At 40.1% G+C, this 19,466-nt stretch overlaps 1 protein-coding gene across 1 annotated transcript in view; it reads left to right on the forward strand.

Moving 5' to 3' along the window:
* fam13a (family with sequence similarity 13 member A) overlaps positions 1-19,466 on the forward strand; it is a 49,891-nt gene that overhangs the window by 3,972 nt on the left and 26,453 nt on the right. The window contains exons 2-8 of the mRNA XM_053419603.1: positions 845-1,040; positions 4,478-4,687; positions 6,322-6,499; positions 9,062-9,209; positions 10,828-10,911; positions 11,512-11,601; positions 15,491-15,738. Of these exons, the coding sequence (XP_053275578.1) occupies positions 845-1,040; positions 4,478-4,687; positions 6,322-6,499; positions 9,062-9,209; positions 10,828-10,911; positions 11,512-11,601; positions 15,491-15,738 (1,154 nt within the window). The remainder of the gene's footprint in view (positions 1-844; positions 1,041-4,477; positions 4,688-6,321; positions 6,500-9,061; positions 9,210-10,827; positions 10,912-11,511; positions 11,602-15,490; positions 15,739-19,466) is intronic.

The following is a 19,466-nucleotide window of genomic DNA, read 5'->3' on the forward strand; positions in this document are numbered from 1 at the left end:
GAACTCTGGAATGACAGGATGTCACATGGTGCAGTTGTAGCCATGGTTACGGGAGTTAAACTTGCTCTGGGTCTGTGTTGGTTTAAAGAGCAGGAAGTTTATTTTTTCCTCTCTCTCCCCTCACGGTGTCCGAATGCTGCTTCTGGTTTGTGCGTCTTCTTTGCTTCTACTAGGACCAGACAGAAAGACATTATGCTGTAGGGAAACAAATCAGTAATTCACCTTTATCCGTCTGATATGGCCTCAGTGGATGGGGATGGTGTCTGTGTGGGCAGAGTGTGTGTACGCTCAGTACTCACACCACGAGTGAGTGTGTTCTAGAGGTCGGGGGGAACATGTGGCACTGTTTGCCTTACCAGTGGTTATCAGATCTGAGAACAGCCGGTGAATTAACACCTTCACTTTGTGCTTGGACTCTGCTCTGGCCTGGCAAATAGAGCACATCCCAGGTGGAAGGACATTTACTCATCATTCAGTGATACATGTCATTTACTCCAGTACTTTAATTTATTCTTCTGCGTCAGTGCTGATCGGGGACTGTGTGTTTGAGCAGGTGTCTGTGTCACTCTGGCGATACCTTGATCCAAAGGTGTTGCATGGTAACCTGATATTTGTCGTAGCAACACATGCACGGCCAGCCTTCCTCTTGTTCTGCCTCCCAGCTCTCACCAGCCTCTGTACCTCAGGTGGACTGGTAATGAGTAGAGATGCTTAACCCAGAATCCCCTCCACACACACACAGACTCTTCGTCCATGGAGCAGAGTGAGCCTCCCTCCTCCAGTGCAGGTGTCTCAGCAGGGTCTCCCAGTGTCTGACGGCTGCTCTCTGCTCGTCTCTCTGCAGCACAACAAGACGGCGGTGCAGGTCAAAGAAGACATGAAGAAGATGGTGCAGATCCCCATGCTGAGACCCAGGATGTTGTCAGCGAAGCACACCAAGCTGTTTGGAGCGTCCCTGTTTGAGCTGCGACAGAGGGGCCTGGTGGAGGACGGCGTGCCTCTGGTGGTGCAGAGGATGGTGGAGCACCTCAACAAACATGGTGAGGAGAAACTCATTTATAATGTTCCATTCATTTTTTTTATGTGTTCATTTAACAGTTCTAGACATATATGTTTTGCCTGTATAATATTACATTGTATTAGTAGACTAATGAAACTTGCCAGGTGTCCGTCAAAGTGAACGCCATATCTGCACTGTCAAAAATAACATTTAATTTTTTGTTGTGTAGTTATGCTTTGCACTTTAACTACATCACCACCCCAAAAAAATGTAGGATGGACAAAAAGTACACTTGTTTTTCAGTATGATCTAATACACAACCCCATACATTCTCAAGTTTAGATTCATTGATTTTCATATTCTCCAGAAATCAATAAAACATAAAGTTAAATAAAATTAAGTCAGTTGGTGATTGGACCCGTAGCTAAATATACTTAACAAATCTGTACAAAACTACAGAGCATCTATTTCAGCACAATAATAATAATAAATGCAATTCAAAGTGCTTTACAATAAAATCAAAGACATGAAATAAAATAGATAAATAATAACCTGTTAGCAACAACACAAAGACTTAGGATAAAAACAGAAAACTGGCAAAAGGTATAAAAAGAAGAAACATATGTACAATTAACTTAGATTTAATAAATTACAATTAACACCAATGTGAGGTTTTGTTTTCAGTTAAAGAACTAAAACATGGAGACATGATGTTATGACCTACTTTTTTTTACCCCTGTAGCTATTCGGTTTGACCACTAGATGTCAGCACATGAAGGTAGAACTTGTTTTCATCATGCTTACAGAAACTTCAGGCCCTTTTCAATATAACACAATGGTATAGACATATTGGCTAAACATAGACACGTCCACCATATTGGTCCGGGCACCACTGGCCCTCAAACCCATAAAACATAACACATTTGGGTCTAAGATTAAAAGAGGTCAGAATTTCAGCTCTTTATTTCCTGATATTCACATATAAGTGTGTTAAATAGCTTAGCCCCTTTAGTATCAGACTATCCCCTTTTTAGTAGTACAGAGACATTTAAATGTGGCTGCCATGGCGTGATGCTCTTTTATTCTTTGACCACATGGGTTCTGGAGCTGAAATGCTGCTCTATTAGGTAAAGACCATGTGATTAATCAGACCAATCTTCGACTGATGAAGTCCTTTGTTTTCGGTCATTATTTTGCTGCATGATGTAACGCATCTAATTACATTGGATGCATTTCTCAGAAGAATTGGCAGACAAAAACATTTCTGCAGCCATCATGAGTTACGTCAATATCAGTAAACATCAGAGATTTATTTTGCTGCTGCACAACAACATGAGAAACACAGACAGGCCACCCTGATGTATGTGTTTGACCCAGTGCACGTGTCTATGGTATTTTTATTTTCTGCATCTGACAGTGCTCTGTATTGCGTCCGGACTTATGTGGTAAATCACTCTGGTGCCTCAAAAGCTCCAGGTTTACTCTGCTGTATTTCTGCCTGCATGATTCATCCTTGAAGATTTGCTATAGCTTTGCACCACAGAAGCTGAATATCAGTTTATGACCAGTCCTCCATCTGGTGGGCCTGGTCCTGAAAGTGCCTCTGTGTCCAAATGTCGTTTTAAGACCTAAAAAGTTTTTACTTCATGTTGAACTCATTGGTTGTGATTTGTGTTATTGTGTCAATGTGTTAGTCAGTGAGTTGAGTAGCATATTTAAATCACCTTGTTTTGTTTGACCAACAGAGACAAATATTAGGCTGATAAAAAAATGAAACTGAAGCACCAGACAGGTTGGTTTCTGGGATAATGAATCAAGCCTTATACATTTGGTCCAGGGGCCCTAGGCAGTTTTAAATGACATAGAATACACCTACTCACATATTCTACCATTACTGACAATCATTTGTCATTGCTGCTCCCTTCATCTCTATCAGTCATCTTCTTACGTACAAATACTTTCAACATTTACACACCTCTGCATTATGTTAGAGTTTATCAATGTTGTAAATATTTTTATTTTGTTGATGTTGATGTGAAGTTTCTTCTTTTTGGTATTTTATCCTAACTCTGGTTGAGGGTTAAGCACAAAGGATGTCGCACCTTGTTAAGCCCTATGAGTGGGATTTGTGAATATGGGCTACGCAAATAACATCTGATTGATTGAAATTATTGAAATTATTAAAACTATTTTTTTTTGTGATCAAATTTTTATTGGGATTTGAAAGACATCAATCATCATCATTCAGCAGCACATAAATAAAGTAATTATCGTATACAAACATAAGCATACCTAAGTACTCACACAAACAGATACACACATACCGGCTAATAATAAAATGAAAACATAAAAAAAAAAAAAAAAAAAAAAAAAAAGGTGCCATTGAAGTGTAACCTAGTTAGATCTATATTAAAACTATTTTAAAGATTAACAAATGCCGAGAGGCTTTGTGGAATAGCGGACATTAAAATACCTGATATTATATTATATATAATATTATATATATGGGCAAAAAAAAACTAAATGTAAATTTATATGAAGACAAAAGCAAAGTCAGACGCTCCTCGTGAGAGTGAAACGACCAATCACAAAGCACCGTCGGTAAAAATATGTCTCCCTAGCAGCGCATAGTGGCCGCAGAGGGAACAACAGCCTCAGCTAACGTAGAAGGAAACCGTTTTTACCATTTAACTTCACGTAGCTAAAGTCGAACGTCACAGCCTCTAAGCTAAAGGCTAACCGACGTCATCCAGGTACTGGAGTCTGTGCCTCGTCTCTAGCTTCACTGACGCTGGTCGGTTTATTAGCAGCTCCAGGTAACACCATCCTCCATCCACCTGTTAGCTTAACTGCTGCTTCAATTAGCACCTGTCGTGGTAGGGTAGCATGTTCAGGCACGTTAGCTAAAAGGGTTGTTAGCCACATCATTAGCCCCATCACCAGGCTCAGGCTTAGTGCCCTCTTCATACCTATGCTAATGAAACGGTTTGGTCATTGTTAGATGAACTTTTGTGCTGTTCAGGAAAAGACAATTTGAATATAATCCAACGAGCTCTGAAAATACCATGTTGGACATTTATTTTATAAATATTAAATCAACTAAACTCGTCGTATTAAGTTGCAACATGATGAGACTTGACTTGTTATCTGGAGGAAAGTTCATGGGACAAAAGCCAAATCTATACTTGTCAGATATAAATATCACATCAGATCAAATGGGCTGTGACCATAAAGTTATGATTAATTGTGATTGAGATATTGCTCCAAATATGGACTGACATCACATCCATAGACTTGGATTTAAAATAAAACATAGATATAGAATATAATACTATTTAGCCTCAATCAAATCATAATTATAAAGCTACTTACTTAAGCCATCCTAAACTAAATCTTATTGAATACTTGATAGCTCCTCATCCCACAGGAGTGAACTGTATCTGAATAACGTTCTCCTTCTTTCTGACTCTCCTCCAGCCCTGCAGCAGGAAGGCCTGTTCCGAGTGAATGGGAACGTCCGGGCTGTGGAGACCCTGAAGCAGCGGCTGGAGGGAGGCGAGGACGTGGACCTTCTCTCTGAATCCGACACGTGCACGGTGGCCAGTTTGCTGAAGCGGTATCTCAGGGAGCTGCCAGAGGCTCTGGTGGACTCAACAGTCCAGCAGGCTCTAATACATCACTACCAAGGTAGGAGAACATTAGACTACATGATGTGCTACAGTAATTCCTTGCTTGTTCTTTTCTAGAGACAGCTGTCAGCTCGAATGGATCAGTTTCAGATTTTTGAATCTGTCATCTGATATTTATCGTGAACGGCTTTCTAAATTCACTGTGAGATACTCAAACCCTCGGAAGTGTCGTGAATATCTGGGTCATGACTCTGATGGGATGATAAGCGATGCTATCTTTGGATGGGGACGTTTTCTATTTGCTCTGCAGCTATGTGCATCAGGCAGTGCACATAGAGGCACTGCTGCATCAAGTGTGTGTGTGTGTGTGTGTGTGTGTGTGTGTGTGTGAGTGAGAGATTTATGTATAGTCTATGTGATCAGAGGAGCGATGGACCTCTTATTTATGTCAATAATCTTGAAGGTCATAAAAGGTAGAGTGAATCTTTGGCAGGTGAAGCTGTGCTCACTCCCGGCTCTCCTCCATCACAGGGTTTAATCTGTTTAATGGAAGAGAGGCGTGTACGTTTTGGCTGCTGTAATCGTGTTTGCCCTCATTCTCCACATACTTTAAACATCAGCTGATTTATCAGGGCCTGTTGCCAAAGGCTGCATTAGAAAACCTCTCATTGGTGCAGGGCCTGACCGTTACATTAAAAACATTATTTTTGACTAGGCTGACATCACCAGACTAATTTACATTTGACTGAGAGACTGTTCAGATTATGAAAATACTAATTGATAAAGGATATTTGTCAATATATATTTTATTTGCCCACACAGGGAATTTGTTCTCCAATCTAAATCCAAAACAAAAAAAGAATATGTTTTTTTTTTACAGCAGCCATTTTGACGTGAAAGAGAAGTGAACACAGGTGTTGATGATGAAATGAACAAAGGTCCTGCTCTTTAACCTCTGTGATGGGTAACACCTATATTAACATACCATGTACTCCACTTATTCAGGCAGATGTACACACAAACCTGCGTACGTGCACACACTCACACACGTTTGCGTCACTCTGTCATTCAGGATCAGCAGCCATATCCGTTTATCCAACTCTGACCCAATTATGTATCCAGATTAATAGCATCAACATATTTTCCGGCTCTTTGCTCTAATGCTCACGTACTACTAGTCACCACAACTCAAGCTTAGATATTACGCAGAACAGGTGGGCGGAGAGATCACTGCCTGCTGGAGACTGGCTGGGAAACTGCTTGCCAAACTAAGGATTTGAGTTCATTCATGCTTTGCGTAGTGTCTACTGTTCCCCAGGAAATCCGGTCAGTCGTGTCACTAATCACCGGTCATTTGATTTGAGTGTGAAGAGACTTGAGCGGAATGTGGGGCTTATGAAAAGGCTGCTTCAAGCACCAGAGCAGGTTCTAGCTCCTCTGCAAAAGTTTGTTTGCCAGAAAGTTCAGTTTTCCTGAACTATGTTTTGGACAACCATTCTGAGATATTAACCAGATGAAGTCAATAGTCTGAACTAGAATAGAACTCAGTCCAATATTCTATAAGCAAGTCATGTAAACATCATCAAAATAATGTCTTATTCAGAATAAGGTCAATAATTGGAATAATGCTATCCATGTGAACGTAGTCCCAACATTATGCTCTCGTTCTGACATGTTGCTGTGTTTGTGTAGAGTGCGGTGAAGATGGCTCCTGGTCAGATATGAGAGACCTGCTCCAGCAGCTTCCAGATGTTCACTTCAGCCTCCTCCGCTACCTCTGCTACTTCCTTACACTTGTGGAGTGCAACCACAAGGACAACCTCATGACTGCCCTCAACCTCGCCACCGTGTTTGGACCCAGCGTCTTCCAGTAAGTTAACCTTTTTTTGTGTTTTGTGAAGGACTCAAAAATGAATACCAATGCACCAATGGAAACACCACTGCAGTTTTTCAAGAACAATTTTCAAGGGGGCATGAAGTTGCAGGGGGGAAAGGGCCACCACCACATCAACCTACTTGATTGTGGATCGCTTTGTCCTTGTTTCAGTCAATTCTATCCACTCTAAAACTAGCTATAAAAACGGGAAGAATATTGAACTTTTAATCCAATCAAATAGGATGAGTGGGATGAACAGCGGCCAGTTGTTTTGTATATATAAAGGTCAAGTTGCAGGGACAGACAGTTCACTAGAGCAGACTTCATTCAACATGAGTCTGAGAAAGTTATTGAGGAATCGAATACTTCAGAACCTCAGATCAGTACATTTGTTTGTTTTTGAGCTTGAGTCCAACATGCACTCCCCTTTCATAGCTCTACTTTGGTCTGACCTAACTTTGATGGAACTGAGGGAAATATCTGAATCTTTAAGCAGCTAATCTCTTCACTAACGGTGGCCTGCAGTGGCTGGGAATATGAGATGATCAGAGTGAATCAGAACAGCACAGTTGCAGGTCAGAAACCAAAAAGAAGAGAATCTACTTGGATGTTTGATCTAAAAATATTCATTACTGCAGCTTTAAGGCTTATCTTTGGTGGTTATGTTTACAGTAATAACAGTTGGAAATCTACTGTCATGGAACAAAGAGTAACAAAACAACTAATGGGGTCTTTCTTGGCCCATGTCCCATCCTTTCGAGAAGTTTCTTTAATCCTTCTGACGAACAAACAACAACCAACCATCAAATTGACATTGGCGAAAACAAAAACCTTTTTGTTGGAGGTCATCACTGGGTGAAGATAAAAATGAATGCCTCTGTCTGACATTGGTTTTAACGATTCACAGTCGATGGCATTGGAGGCGACCTGATTTTCAGTCTTATACGTAAACCTCCTTAATGTCCTTGAAGAACATAACTCACAGTCCTGAAGGTTTTGTGACTTGACCTTGAGAACAATGTTTTTCCAGTCTCAAGATAACTGTACTAGAGAGAGATAGCTTGGCTTCACCTGGAAAAAAATAGGCTGGCCAGACAGTCTTGATAGCAGAGGCTGCGGGATTCAATCATGATCCAGATATTTCTGCCTAGTGAGTTAGATATTAAACATTGGTTTCATATGCCAGATCACAATCATTCCTAGACGTAGAAAATGCCAACAAAGATGCTAACTTGGAAAGACAACAAGTTCAAGAGCTTTTGGTGATAAGGGCCGACGCCAGTGTTGATACTCTGTAAACAAAAATATATGATTTCCTTAGCGGTAATTATACATAATGTCCCGCCTCCTGCATGCTCTTCCCAGGCGCTGCCCCCCACCCAACATTTTCCTTTTGTTGCTAACGTATCTGACTCAGACAATCTCATCCTGCAAATTCCATAAAATGTCCGCACCCAATTTTCCTGTCATTTTCCATAGTTCATGTCTGAAAGCGGTCCAGAGAGTAAAATGTACAATTATTACTAAAAACAGAATAAAAGTTCTGATCTTTGTTTCAAATGGAAACAGCTTTTAAATATTGCATTGCAGCGAAAACTGGTGAAACTTCTGAGTTTGCTAATAAAGAAAACAACAATTTAACGGAGAAATGATTCCGAAAAGTATAAAGATTCACCACAAGGGCGGATGTAATTCCCCACCTCACTTCGTGTCTGGTAACATGTTTAGCCAGCAGATGGTGTTGTTGTTTATGTCATCATGTTTTACAGTGTACAATATCTTCAAGTGAAATGTCCCATTAATATGACTCTTTATACTTTGTCAGACGTCCGTGTTAAACTACTCTGACTGAGGTTTGTTTCTCCTGTGGTTCAAAGATTAAGGAAATATGTGGATGCAGCTCTTGAACTGTAGTACTCTCTGAAGTCCGGTGTGCTAATCACATTAAGTGTAGCAAACTACTTTGAAATAAACATCAAATGACATGAAAAAGGTCTGATGTTGTCAAATCTCTCTCCGTTGTTTACATCTTCATACTCCCACCTTATGTGACCTACAGCTGCTCGGTTCTCCAGACGTTTGATTACCTCTCCAGTAATGTACGTGGTTTTCGAGCACTGCATGGAAAATAAATCAAGTCCCACTGGAGATAGCCAAGAAGAAGACCCTGTACTAGATCCTGTATCATGTGTCCTCCTCATCACACTGTGTACTCTCTGGGTATTTCATGTTATATAATTAGGCCTACAGTTTGGCCTGCAGCCGAGCGGTGTACATCTCACACAGCTGTTCAGAAACAACTCGCACCTCATCAGAAGTTGCACTCACTGGGGCCCGCCGAGTTCTGCCGTGTTAATCAGGTCGACTGACGAGCAACTTTCCATCTCAGTGTAACGACTGAATCAAAGTCTCTGTTGAACGTTTTTTGTTCGATGCAGCACATTGTTTTAGAGTTAAATGTAGACTAGAAATCTGTCAACACGCCCTCTGCTTAGTTTTACTCTGATGATATCTAATTTATTGGATTTCTTTCTGTCCGTTTATTCTCTTTTCCAGTGTGGCTCCTGGGTTTGAAGCCATGAAGGACCAAAATATCTGTAACAAGCTCATGCTCAAGCTCATCCAGAACTACAACAGCATATTTGAGGGCGACAAAAAAAAAGGAGGCTGCTCTGATGAACCATCGACCCTCATCATTGACGAGGTAGAGTATACTCATTCTGGAAAGAATCAGGAAAGAATCGATTACAATTTGGTGCGAATCCCGGACAGGATTGTTTTTTCTCTTTCTTTAACATCGCGAATTCGGTCGTATTTCAAAATGTTGTGTGTCCCCTGAGAATACTTCGAGTATCTTAATGAAAAATTGTGCATGTTTAGGAGACTGATGTTTATGAGAGTGTGCAATTTGGTGCAGATCTAAATAAAAATTGCGATCTGTGGAATTTAGATGTGTTATCATAATGGGACTGTTGGGCCTTGGCGGAGGTATATGCTCTCTGAGTGCCCTTCTAGTGTTAATATGGAATAGATCTGTGCTGGTGGTGAGGGAAGTAGGTAAGAAAACCCACTGAGAGTCACATGTTGTGACCATGCACTTGAAAAAAATATGAATTCCTCCTCTCTGCCCAGTGATTGCACCGTCTGCCTCTTTACTTGGAGGAGTGATGGTTTATAAATACCTGCTTAAATTGATTTGAGTATTGATCTTACATCACAGCCTTGCAGGAGCAACACCTCCACAGGTGGCTCTTTTGAGACTGCAGTTGTTGGTTTATATTTGCTGCTCGGATGGCTGATGTCTTTATTGATCGGCTGGTTTGTCTGGTCGGCTGGTTTCCTCTTTGCATCTTGTTGCTGCGTCTGTAGCTACCTGAGGAATTACACAACATCCATCTTTCAGATTTTCTCAGATTCTAGTAAAATTTCCAGAAAGTCCATGAAGAACATTAATTTAATTCAATTTCAATACAATGTTAATTGTATAGTGCCTATTCATTATTGATACATTATCTCAAGGCATTTTACAATTTTGACAATGCATTTCCCAGTCACAATCTAGATTTATATGAAAAATTCTAAATCAAAGAGTTTTGATAAATTAGTAAATTAGGCTTAAACTATTTATTGGGATAAGAAATAAAAACAATAAGATAATGGAAATTAGTTTAATTGAATACATTTACTGTATGAAATAAATAATCTCCCCCCGAATTCCCATTACAAAAATAAATAAAAAACATTGTATTATAAAGTCGCATCAGAGAAAATTTGTACTATTCGGTGAAATCGAAGGAATATTTGTTTTATGTAGTCAAATTAAATCTGTGAAGACACAGTCAAAGTCAAATTTTGTACTAATAACATTTCCAGTCACAAATGTCTGTGATGTGTTGCGACGGCCTGTAAGGGCACTGCCACATGAGACCCGCTGAGCTATGGGAAATCCCTCAGTCACATAAGATCATCTTACACACAGGCATGCACACATATATATGTGCACGCACGCAGCCTCTCGCCAGCTTCCTCTTGATGCCTTTGAATGCAGCACACAGGATCACTGGTGTTGCCTTTAGGTTCATAAAAATGTCAAGAGCAGGAGGTGAACATGAAAGTGTTTGTTTTGAGAATGCAAGTCACGATATTCAAATCTATTCTGAAGCCTGTTGTTGTTGCTCTCAGAAGAAAAGTGCACACACACCTGCAAACAATGTTTGTTGTCGTTAAATATGATTTGTTCTCCTGTATTACTCTACTGTTGTTAAGATATAGATTACAAATACAAAGAATGACTTGTCATCTAGTCCTCTTTCTGGTCCCAGGAGGCGCACGTGACGGAGACAGACACAATGAAGGCACCCAGCCACCTCAATGCAAAGACACCGACACCAGTTCCCAGGACAAAAGTGCGTGCTCTGCTTTTCTGTAGCATGCCTGCATGTGTGCGTCCTTGTTTATGCGTTCATGCTCTTCAGTGTAGCGGCTGTGGAAGCTTTTGTCCCAGTCTGTCTGCTGTGAAATGCACTGTTGTTGTTTATCCGTAACATGCCAAGGTCAAACTTGCATGAACCCTTCATATTCCCTTACATAGTCCTTTTTAACACTTACCATGTGATGTGTTTGACGCGATTAACATAACATGGGCATGTTTTGGAAAACAGCTTTTCCAACACAAAGCCAATTCCGTGTAGGTTTCTGTGAGCTTTAAAGATGTTATCAGTGTCAGCTGACCTGTAGATACTGCCTGGTATGGTGTCACACACACACACACACAAACACACAAACTCTCACACTCACACTCACACAGACAATGATGGCAACGTACTTTCAATGTATAACAGACACTGATACAGATTATGTCTTGCACATGCTGAAATTATCATAGAGGTTCGTCTTACCCCTCTTTATGACAGATTTTGTTCATGCAGCAGTAAACATTAAAAACATTTACTTAAATCTTTCTCCCATTTTTCTTACTCTCATTTTTATTCTATGAATTTTTCAAGGTTGGAAAAAAAGATGTACCAGAAAACGTTCCGGGACCTTTAAGCAAATCCACCTCTAACACTTCAAAGCCAAGATCAAGGAGGAAGAAGGTACAGAAAACAAGTTTGCTACTGTCAGTGTGACTAATTGTTTCCTTTAAGAGGACTTACTTCATGGTTTACAACAGCCCAATTCTCACCCTTTCTAATAAATACCTAACTACTGCTTCCTTATCGGCTGTATTGCTTTGGTGCTGATTAGACTGAGGTCATCTCTCAGACAGCCGCTGATGCCTGTGGCCTAGCTGCCCAGTCACATGATGTGATTTGATAAAGGCAATCTGCAGAAGGAAACAAACAACAACGTTTATTTTGCAGTGAGAGTCAAACATTGCTCATGGTATGCTCCTCTGACTCTGTTTTAGAATTACAGATGAATTCCATCACATTAACAACATTTGGCCTTAGATGTGAGTTGAATTAAAGCTCAGAGATTTCCTGTTTGTCTTCATGTTTCACAAACTGCTCTGGATTTGTTTGTTTACATCGTAGAGGCCTTTTGCTTTAAACTTTTCCCGGTGGATCTCACATCAACTGTTAAATAAGCTGCGCTTTCATTCGTTTGTGTTTGTGGTATAAATGAGAAGTAAAGTCTATGAGGTCGGCTTTAAAAACAGTCTGAAATTATCTTTCTGTGGTTGCTTCCGAAGCAGTTTTTAAATCTGATGCCATAATGTGGTGAACATATCAAGACCAGTGTCACTCCGTAGATAAAAGAAATGCTGACCAACAGGAAGAGACTGTTATCTCAAGAGAGTAACAAAATATGTGGTGATGATGAGTATTTCCTTTCCTCCTTTTGTTTACAATCTTTCTGTGTGGAGTCTGTTCTCCCCATTTCTGCTTCCTCCCGCAGTCCAAAGACATGCAGCTTAGGCTGGTTGAGAACTCCTTTTCAAACCATTGGTTAGAATGAGTGTGTGAATGGTTGTTTGTCTCTATGTGACCTGTTCCTGGTGTAACTGGCTACCCTCCTTAGCTGGGATTGACTCCAGCCTTCCCCTTAACCCCCGAAGGGATAAACGGTATAGCTAAAGGATAGCAATGGAAAGGAGAGCTGGTACGAAGAGCTTCAGATTTTAAATGCCTGAAATTATTAAAAATTTTAAACCGAGAAGGTAGTTTGCAGCTATGCAGCGATCCACTCGAGGAACTCTACCTACAAGTGTGGAAGGCAGAGAATAATCCTTAAATGTTTTATTGAGAATAGTTGTGAAACTGTGGTAACAAGCTGTAGGTGTAGTAATTAATCTAACATGCACATGTAATTGAACAGATAGAATTACTTAAAATATCACATTGTGTTTTAGCTAGCTTGGACAGCAGTCGACTAATTATAGAAAACAGTTCACTATATTATCAATGCAAAATAGCTTATTCAGTAGAATCCAATAAATTGAGTTATCATCATGGGCACTAGTTTTTATTTCTGTGTAATATTTTATGGCACCAATAGTGCCGGAAGTTCTGATAAATGGTAATACAGTTAATGTCCGGCATTGTATAATAAAGATGAGGAGATTATGGACTTAATCTTAATTGTAATAAAAGCAGTAATTACAGTTCACGGTCAATAACAAACAGTTATGTAACAATGCCAGTTAGGCAGCAACTGCTGTAGAGCTGTGCCAGTAGGGGGTGCTACTACAATAGTGCTCAACTGAAACCATCAACATTAAACTAATATGACAATATGAAGAGCCTGATGTTTATGAGACTCTAAAGTTAATATTGAACAGCCAACTGCTGATTATAAAAACTAAAGCTGAACTCAACAGCCTCTTGACGAACCCTTACTGCCAATGATTGTGAAATTGTAATTTACCATAAATGGCTCATTTATGGTCTATGAAAGTGATTAATCATCACCATGATTGTTATCTTTTTGATTTCCCCAAACTTCTTCTATAAAAACGATGTCACCCTTGAGGCCTGATTCAACGCAGACTTGGCCTTGATGGTGAGAGCATACGGTTAGTGCTGTGGCACTGGGACGTGCGTCATTAGTCTACATTTTATACAGTATCGATCCTCCTCTTGTTTGGTCTATTGGTGGTGAGAGAAACACACAAACACACTTCAGTTCGGGAGCCCTAAACGTGTCAGTTTTATCTGTTTGATTTATTATGCAACTTTTATTAAGTAGGAGGACTTTCTGATCAAAGGGGAAGTTGTAAACACGTTTTGCATAGCTATTCATGTTAGAACACTTCATGCCTCATGCTATCATTATCGTAACCACAATTTGAATCTTACCCGTAACCGTAACCAGTACCTCGGAAATAAAACAATTTTCTCATTAGGACCCGGACCTAGCTTTGTCCGTGTTTATGCTGGAAATGCTCCAAAAGTGATAACGACAATTATTACACACAACACATGAGCATAGGACTCTAAAAGGTAGACAGAAAATGATTGGTAGAATATTACTATATCCTTGTTCTTCACTTAATATTATTAATGACACAATTCTATTGCAATGTAAGGACCACAGAGAAACAACCACAAAAACAGGCAAATGTCAGTTTCTGTTGCTGTTTTAAAACCTCCAGTGAAAGGGTTTGTTGTGGTTGTTCCAGAGGAGAACAGGTATGGATCATATTGCAGACTCACTTCTGAAAAGCGCGACATCTTTCAGATGGGCTGTCACCAGTCTGAATAGGGATCAGTCAACAGAGGTGCAGGTTGCTTTGAGGCCATTCAACACTGCCTTTTCAGTGCAGCAGATCACTGCAGGGAAAGAATATTAAGCACTGAATATTTTATTTTCTTTGCAGTCTTTTTTTGGTCACAAACCCTTAAATTATTAGGTAATCCATGTTTTGGAAACCAGGTCATATCCTCATGTTTGTCTGCAGGGCTTCTGTACAATCTGACTTATTTATTTCCAACATGTTGCACATACAATCAGGAGGAGCAGCTAAATATCTGTATGAACATCACAATTATCTGTCCGATCTTTTTTTTATATATATTAAAGTGGAATTTTTTTATTTTTTAGAATCAAAATAAGACATAAGAGAAACAGACTTATATACCTGGATTGTAGAATTGGGATTTGTCAGCGGTGTCTCATTATATGTCCCTAGAGTTTGATGAAATGTGTCCACATTTTCCACCTCTGTGGATTTTCCCTGAATGACAAATTTAGCCAAATCCATTACAAAGCCACAAGGGGCAAAATCCATACCTGTTCTAGCTAAAGAAGCTTGTAGAGCTAATTATGTTCGGAAAGATTTGCCCGTTAAGTGCACCAATGACTACATGTCTAAATGGAAGCCTATCCATAGATTTTAGAACAAACCATTAGGTTAAACCCCAAATAGAAATGTTCAACCTATAATTGGTGTACAACAGCGAGGCTTTTAATTCAGCCAGCAGGTATTTATCTAAAGCCCAGCCTCCTTTTAGCATTGGTTGGTTCCTACCATTATCAATACTCTTTTTAACACAGCCAGCCGGCTATTTGGCTTCATTGTGCACGGGCAAAGCTTCGTGACACATTCTCTAACATTTCTTTCAGCTTTCCTCGATTGAAACTCAGTAAAATGCAGAGGGGTGGTTTTCACAATGTGGCTGTAGTAAGGTTAAGGTTCTTCTCCTACACGACAGTGGGTGGTTCACGCCGATTATACCCACTCCGGGTCCGCACGGTAAGACGAGCATCAGTCCAACCTCGTGGTTTTATAAGCTAACCTGTTGTCTCCCCTACTCTCTGATGTGGTTATTTTATTGCTCTCTGCCTCACCTATGAAGCTCCTCAAATGCATGTTTTATTGTACCCAAAGCAAAGGTTGAAAAGGTTTCTCTGTTTTGGTCGTGATACGAGTATGATTGTGCACGTTCGCCGTGTCTCATTTCCGTCGGGTGCTGTCTCATATTTCCTGTCACGACACTCACCTGTTGTTAATCTCTCTTTCTCTTCCTCTCCATATCACAGGTGAAGAAAGGGAAGAGTGACAGCATGCCTGACGTTGTCCTTCAGCCCAGCCGCTCTGCACGGTCGCCTCATGTGATACCTCGCTCCTTTCCAATAGTTTTGCCGCTAAGCTCTGAACTCAGAAGCCCGAGTCCAGAGGCGATGGAGACAACTCCCGTAACTCTGGCTCGCCGAGTCACCCCAGACCCTGCCTCGCGTCCCAGCCATCCTGATGTCAGCCCCTCTGGTAGCATGGAGGCCGTCAGTAGGTCAGTGTATGATTAAAACACACGCACCTTTGTCAAAAAATATTTGAAATAGCAGCTACTGAACTTAAACCCGTGCTTGCACTTGGATATCTATTTTTGTAGAATTTATTTTATGACCTAATTTATTTTAGAAATAGTTGTATAGCTGTGTTAGTGACAGACATGCAAGAACATGTGGTTGTGATAGGTTGTGAGGTACAGTCCGTAATTTAAATTACAACATAATCTGAGATAAATATTCTTGCATTATGTACGGGGCATTAAATTATTTTTCATCAAGCATTTTTTTATATAAATAATTTAAGTCTACTAGCCTGAGCAAAGAAATGTGTCACCAAAAACGAAATTATTTTGTGCATTGAAATGAAGTCGGCTACTCCTGCAGCTTTATTATCTTAATAGGTTATCAGGCTGTGGCATGATCCTTCATGGCCGCACTAAAATGAAACCTAAGGCCGTATAACAAAAAACTTAATTGCTCCAATTCCAATTTCAGAGTTAACTTTGTGATGCTGTCTTTCGGCGTTTCCAGGGGACTCACTGTGGGGACTCTCGCAGTCGTAAATAGGTTAGGACCACTGTTTGCATAAGTGAGTTGCCCTCAGCTGAGGGTGGGTGAAGAGTCCGGAGTGTCTTACAGCGATCAGGGATCTAAAGCCGAGGCCCCGTGGCAATGTGCTTCTGGCATGCAATCAAGCCTATTATAAGAAGTTGAAACTCGAACCACTTGGTGTCAAGTGTCCTCAGTCCTGGAATAGCCAGTCTACAGCTGTGTCTGTTGTTGGGGCTCTTGCTCCTTTAGCCCAGGAGTTGAGAGTAGCATTAACCTTGATGTTGATCACACCTGCACTGTTTAAAAAAATCCATTGTTTATCTTCCCTAAAGATAGACTGTGAGAAGAACTCGTCTGATATAATCTGGGGCAAAGCAATAAATGTTGATTTTAATGCTGAAGGGTCGAGGTGTGGAAGTGATGATGATGTTTTGGCCCCTGCAACAACTTCTAGAGCACACCGTGACCTTTAGTGTGACATAAATCAAAGTTTTAAAACTCAGCACCAGATCCATTAACACATTACATAGACGTTTAGTATGACACCACTGCAGTGGTTCGCACTGACAAACTTTAACACTGAATTATTACTCTCACTGCTGTAGCTCAACCATATAATCAAAAAAATAACATGAATGTAATATATTTTTATCACAGAACATACATTACTATATTTTTTATACTTTCAGTAGCTGTTACAATTATGTTTATAATCTTGAAAAATTCTGGTTTTAATCCAGCGTAACATATTTACAATAACTGCATCGAAAATCTAATTTAACAAATATCAATTTATTTGTAAGCTCTGTGTTTATGAAAGTTGACCATCAGCAATAACGACCAGTATCTTTTGTGTCTGTTTAAATCAAGTGGCAAATGTAATACCTTCAAGGTGGCAGGAGTTTTCCTCACCATGTCAAGGTACCAGTAAATCTTCTGGCTAAATTTGATCCCCCCCCGCATGCTAAAATTCTCCTCGTCAGGTCGTATTGTGTGACAGATGTACAGTCAGCATGACCGGGGACCTCAGCAATGTGCGTCATCAGTTCTGAACTCGCACGTGTTTACGTATAAACACCTGAAAAAGACAAAAAGACTAAATTTGACCATCTTTAATATGAGATAGCTCTTTAGTAGTGTCTGAAAAATTACACTCTTGAGTCTTTTAAGACAAGTTTAAAGTTTAAAGACGAGACATTTCTGTGTGGATTTTAAGAATCTGAGACATTGTCTGTTTTATGAATTTGGTCTGGTGAAAAAAAAAACGTTTCACTTTTAAGTAGCTGTGACTTTGAAACATGAAGTCATAGCAAATATATGATAATTTTCCATCAGTGTAAATCTGTGTTTTCAAATGTGTACATATCTGCTCTCAAGCCTCTTGTCAGCTTGCTCTCACTTTCCAAAAGTATGTGTCAGACCAATCTGTGTCGGTACAGTGAAGCACATACAGCGCCACTGCACAAAGAGAATAGGCCAAAGCTGAATTAAACGTATCCAGAATGACATGAATCATGAAAACTGCTTCTGTGCAGCATTTTAATTATTATTATTTATTTTTTATTTAATTCTTAAGCTTTGAATTAGGAAGTCAAGTCATTTAAGAATTTAAATCAAGAATTGAATTAAAATAAAAGTCTCATTTGTGCTAACGAAGAATATTTTTTTAATGCGATCACACGTGTATTGACACATGCACCCTTCATTCCAGGAACTTCCCCTATCCCGAGTCACCCGGCTGACCCAGGTCATGTTTAGCACAAATTAAACACGCCTTCTCAGCATTTACTCCACTTGTAGACCTTCTCATGTGACCTCTGTGCTGTATTACAGATCCAGTCTTACATCTGAATGAAGTCAGTAATCGTGTACCCCACGGCGCTCTCACCTTTACCTGAAATATGACACCAACCTCATTCACCGCACACACCACATGAGCCAACATAGCAGCATCATGCGAACTATTTTGCTCTTAGCATTGCGTAGTTGCACGTAGGGGATGCATGCTGGCTTTTGTGTGGAGTTGTCATGGTACGCTGAAACTTGTGATGTAACTATTGGGTTTCTTAGAAGCCCGTTGGAAATAGGTGGGAGTGAGGAATGTTGCAGTGGGGTGTGAGTGCAGGCTCCCTGTGGGTATAACAGTATTGTTGGCCTTCTGTCAGGAAGTCTCATCCGTTAGCCTCAAAGTCTGAAAGCATGTCAGCGCATATTTACAGCGGGAACCGACTGACTGGGGCAGACGGGATCTGCTGCACTTTTAATGTTACTGAAGAACCTCTTTTCCAGATCTCATACCAGTCTACAGCCCTTAACTTTACTAACATTTCAGTGAAGATGCTGATTCCAGTCATAGGATATCGACAAGTAGGAAGTTAAAGTTAAAGATATCATATTGCTAACGCATCCAAGAGGCTTCTTCAGTTTTCTTGAAGAAAATGCCCAAGATTCATTGGTTTCTGCTTCTCCACTGTGAGGAATTCTTGCTTTTATCTGAGCACATTCGTATTTTGAATTATTTATCAGATGATAAGTGAAGATAACTTGGAGTTTGACCCAGATAAGAAGTTGCAATGGGCATTTTAGCCACCCAAATGAAGGCCAGTGTGCCATAACTCATAGGTGTATTTCATTTTATCTTTGTTGTCTTTGCCATGCATTAGCCACACCAATAAAGGTTTTAAACTTTTTCCACAGACCTAACCAAAGAGTGCCTTTGGTTAGGTCTTTTTTTGATTCATAAATAGATTAATTGGTATTGCCAAGAGAAGCTGTCCTAGTTTCAGTAAGTATGTTAAATTCTTTCAGCCTCTGTGAATGTCTTTTTCATGCAACAGTTGACATCAGCTCTTTAACAGTATGAAGCACACGGCTGTGTACTTTTACAGATAAGAGAATAGGTGTCTCAACTCTTCTCTTGTACCCAAAGCAATGGTCATGAAAATAAACTTGACACATTATAAAAAGATGCATGTGTAACTTGTTGCAATCATCTATAGGTCTCACTCATTTTAAAACCAAAAATCTTGAGGCTCTCTGTTGCTATAACACCTTTCTCTGATGGTATGAGCATATACCAAGCTTGGCTTAGCCTGGCTTATCCAATACATACATTGGGTCTTGACCACTACACAGTTTTTGCTCGGAGGTATTCTAAGAATGTCCAGCACCCTTT

This window comes from Pleuronectes platessa, chromosome 3, assembly GCF_947347685.1.
Source record: "Pleuronectes platessa chromosome 3, fPlePla1.1, whole genome shotgun sequence".
NCBI classification, from domain to species: Eukaryota; Metazoa; Chordata; class Actinopteri; order Pleuronectiformes; family Pleuronectidae; genus Pleuronectes; species Pleuronectes platessa.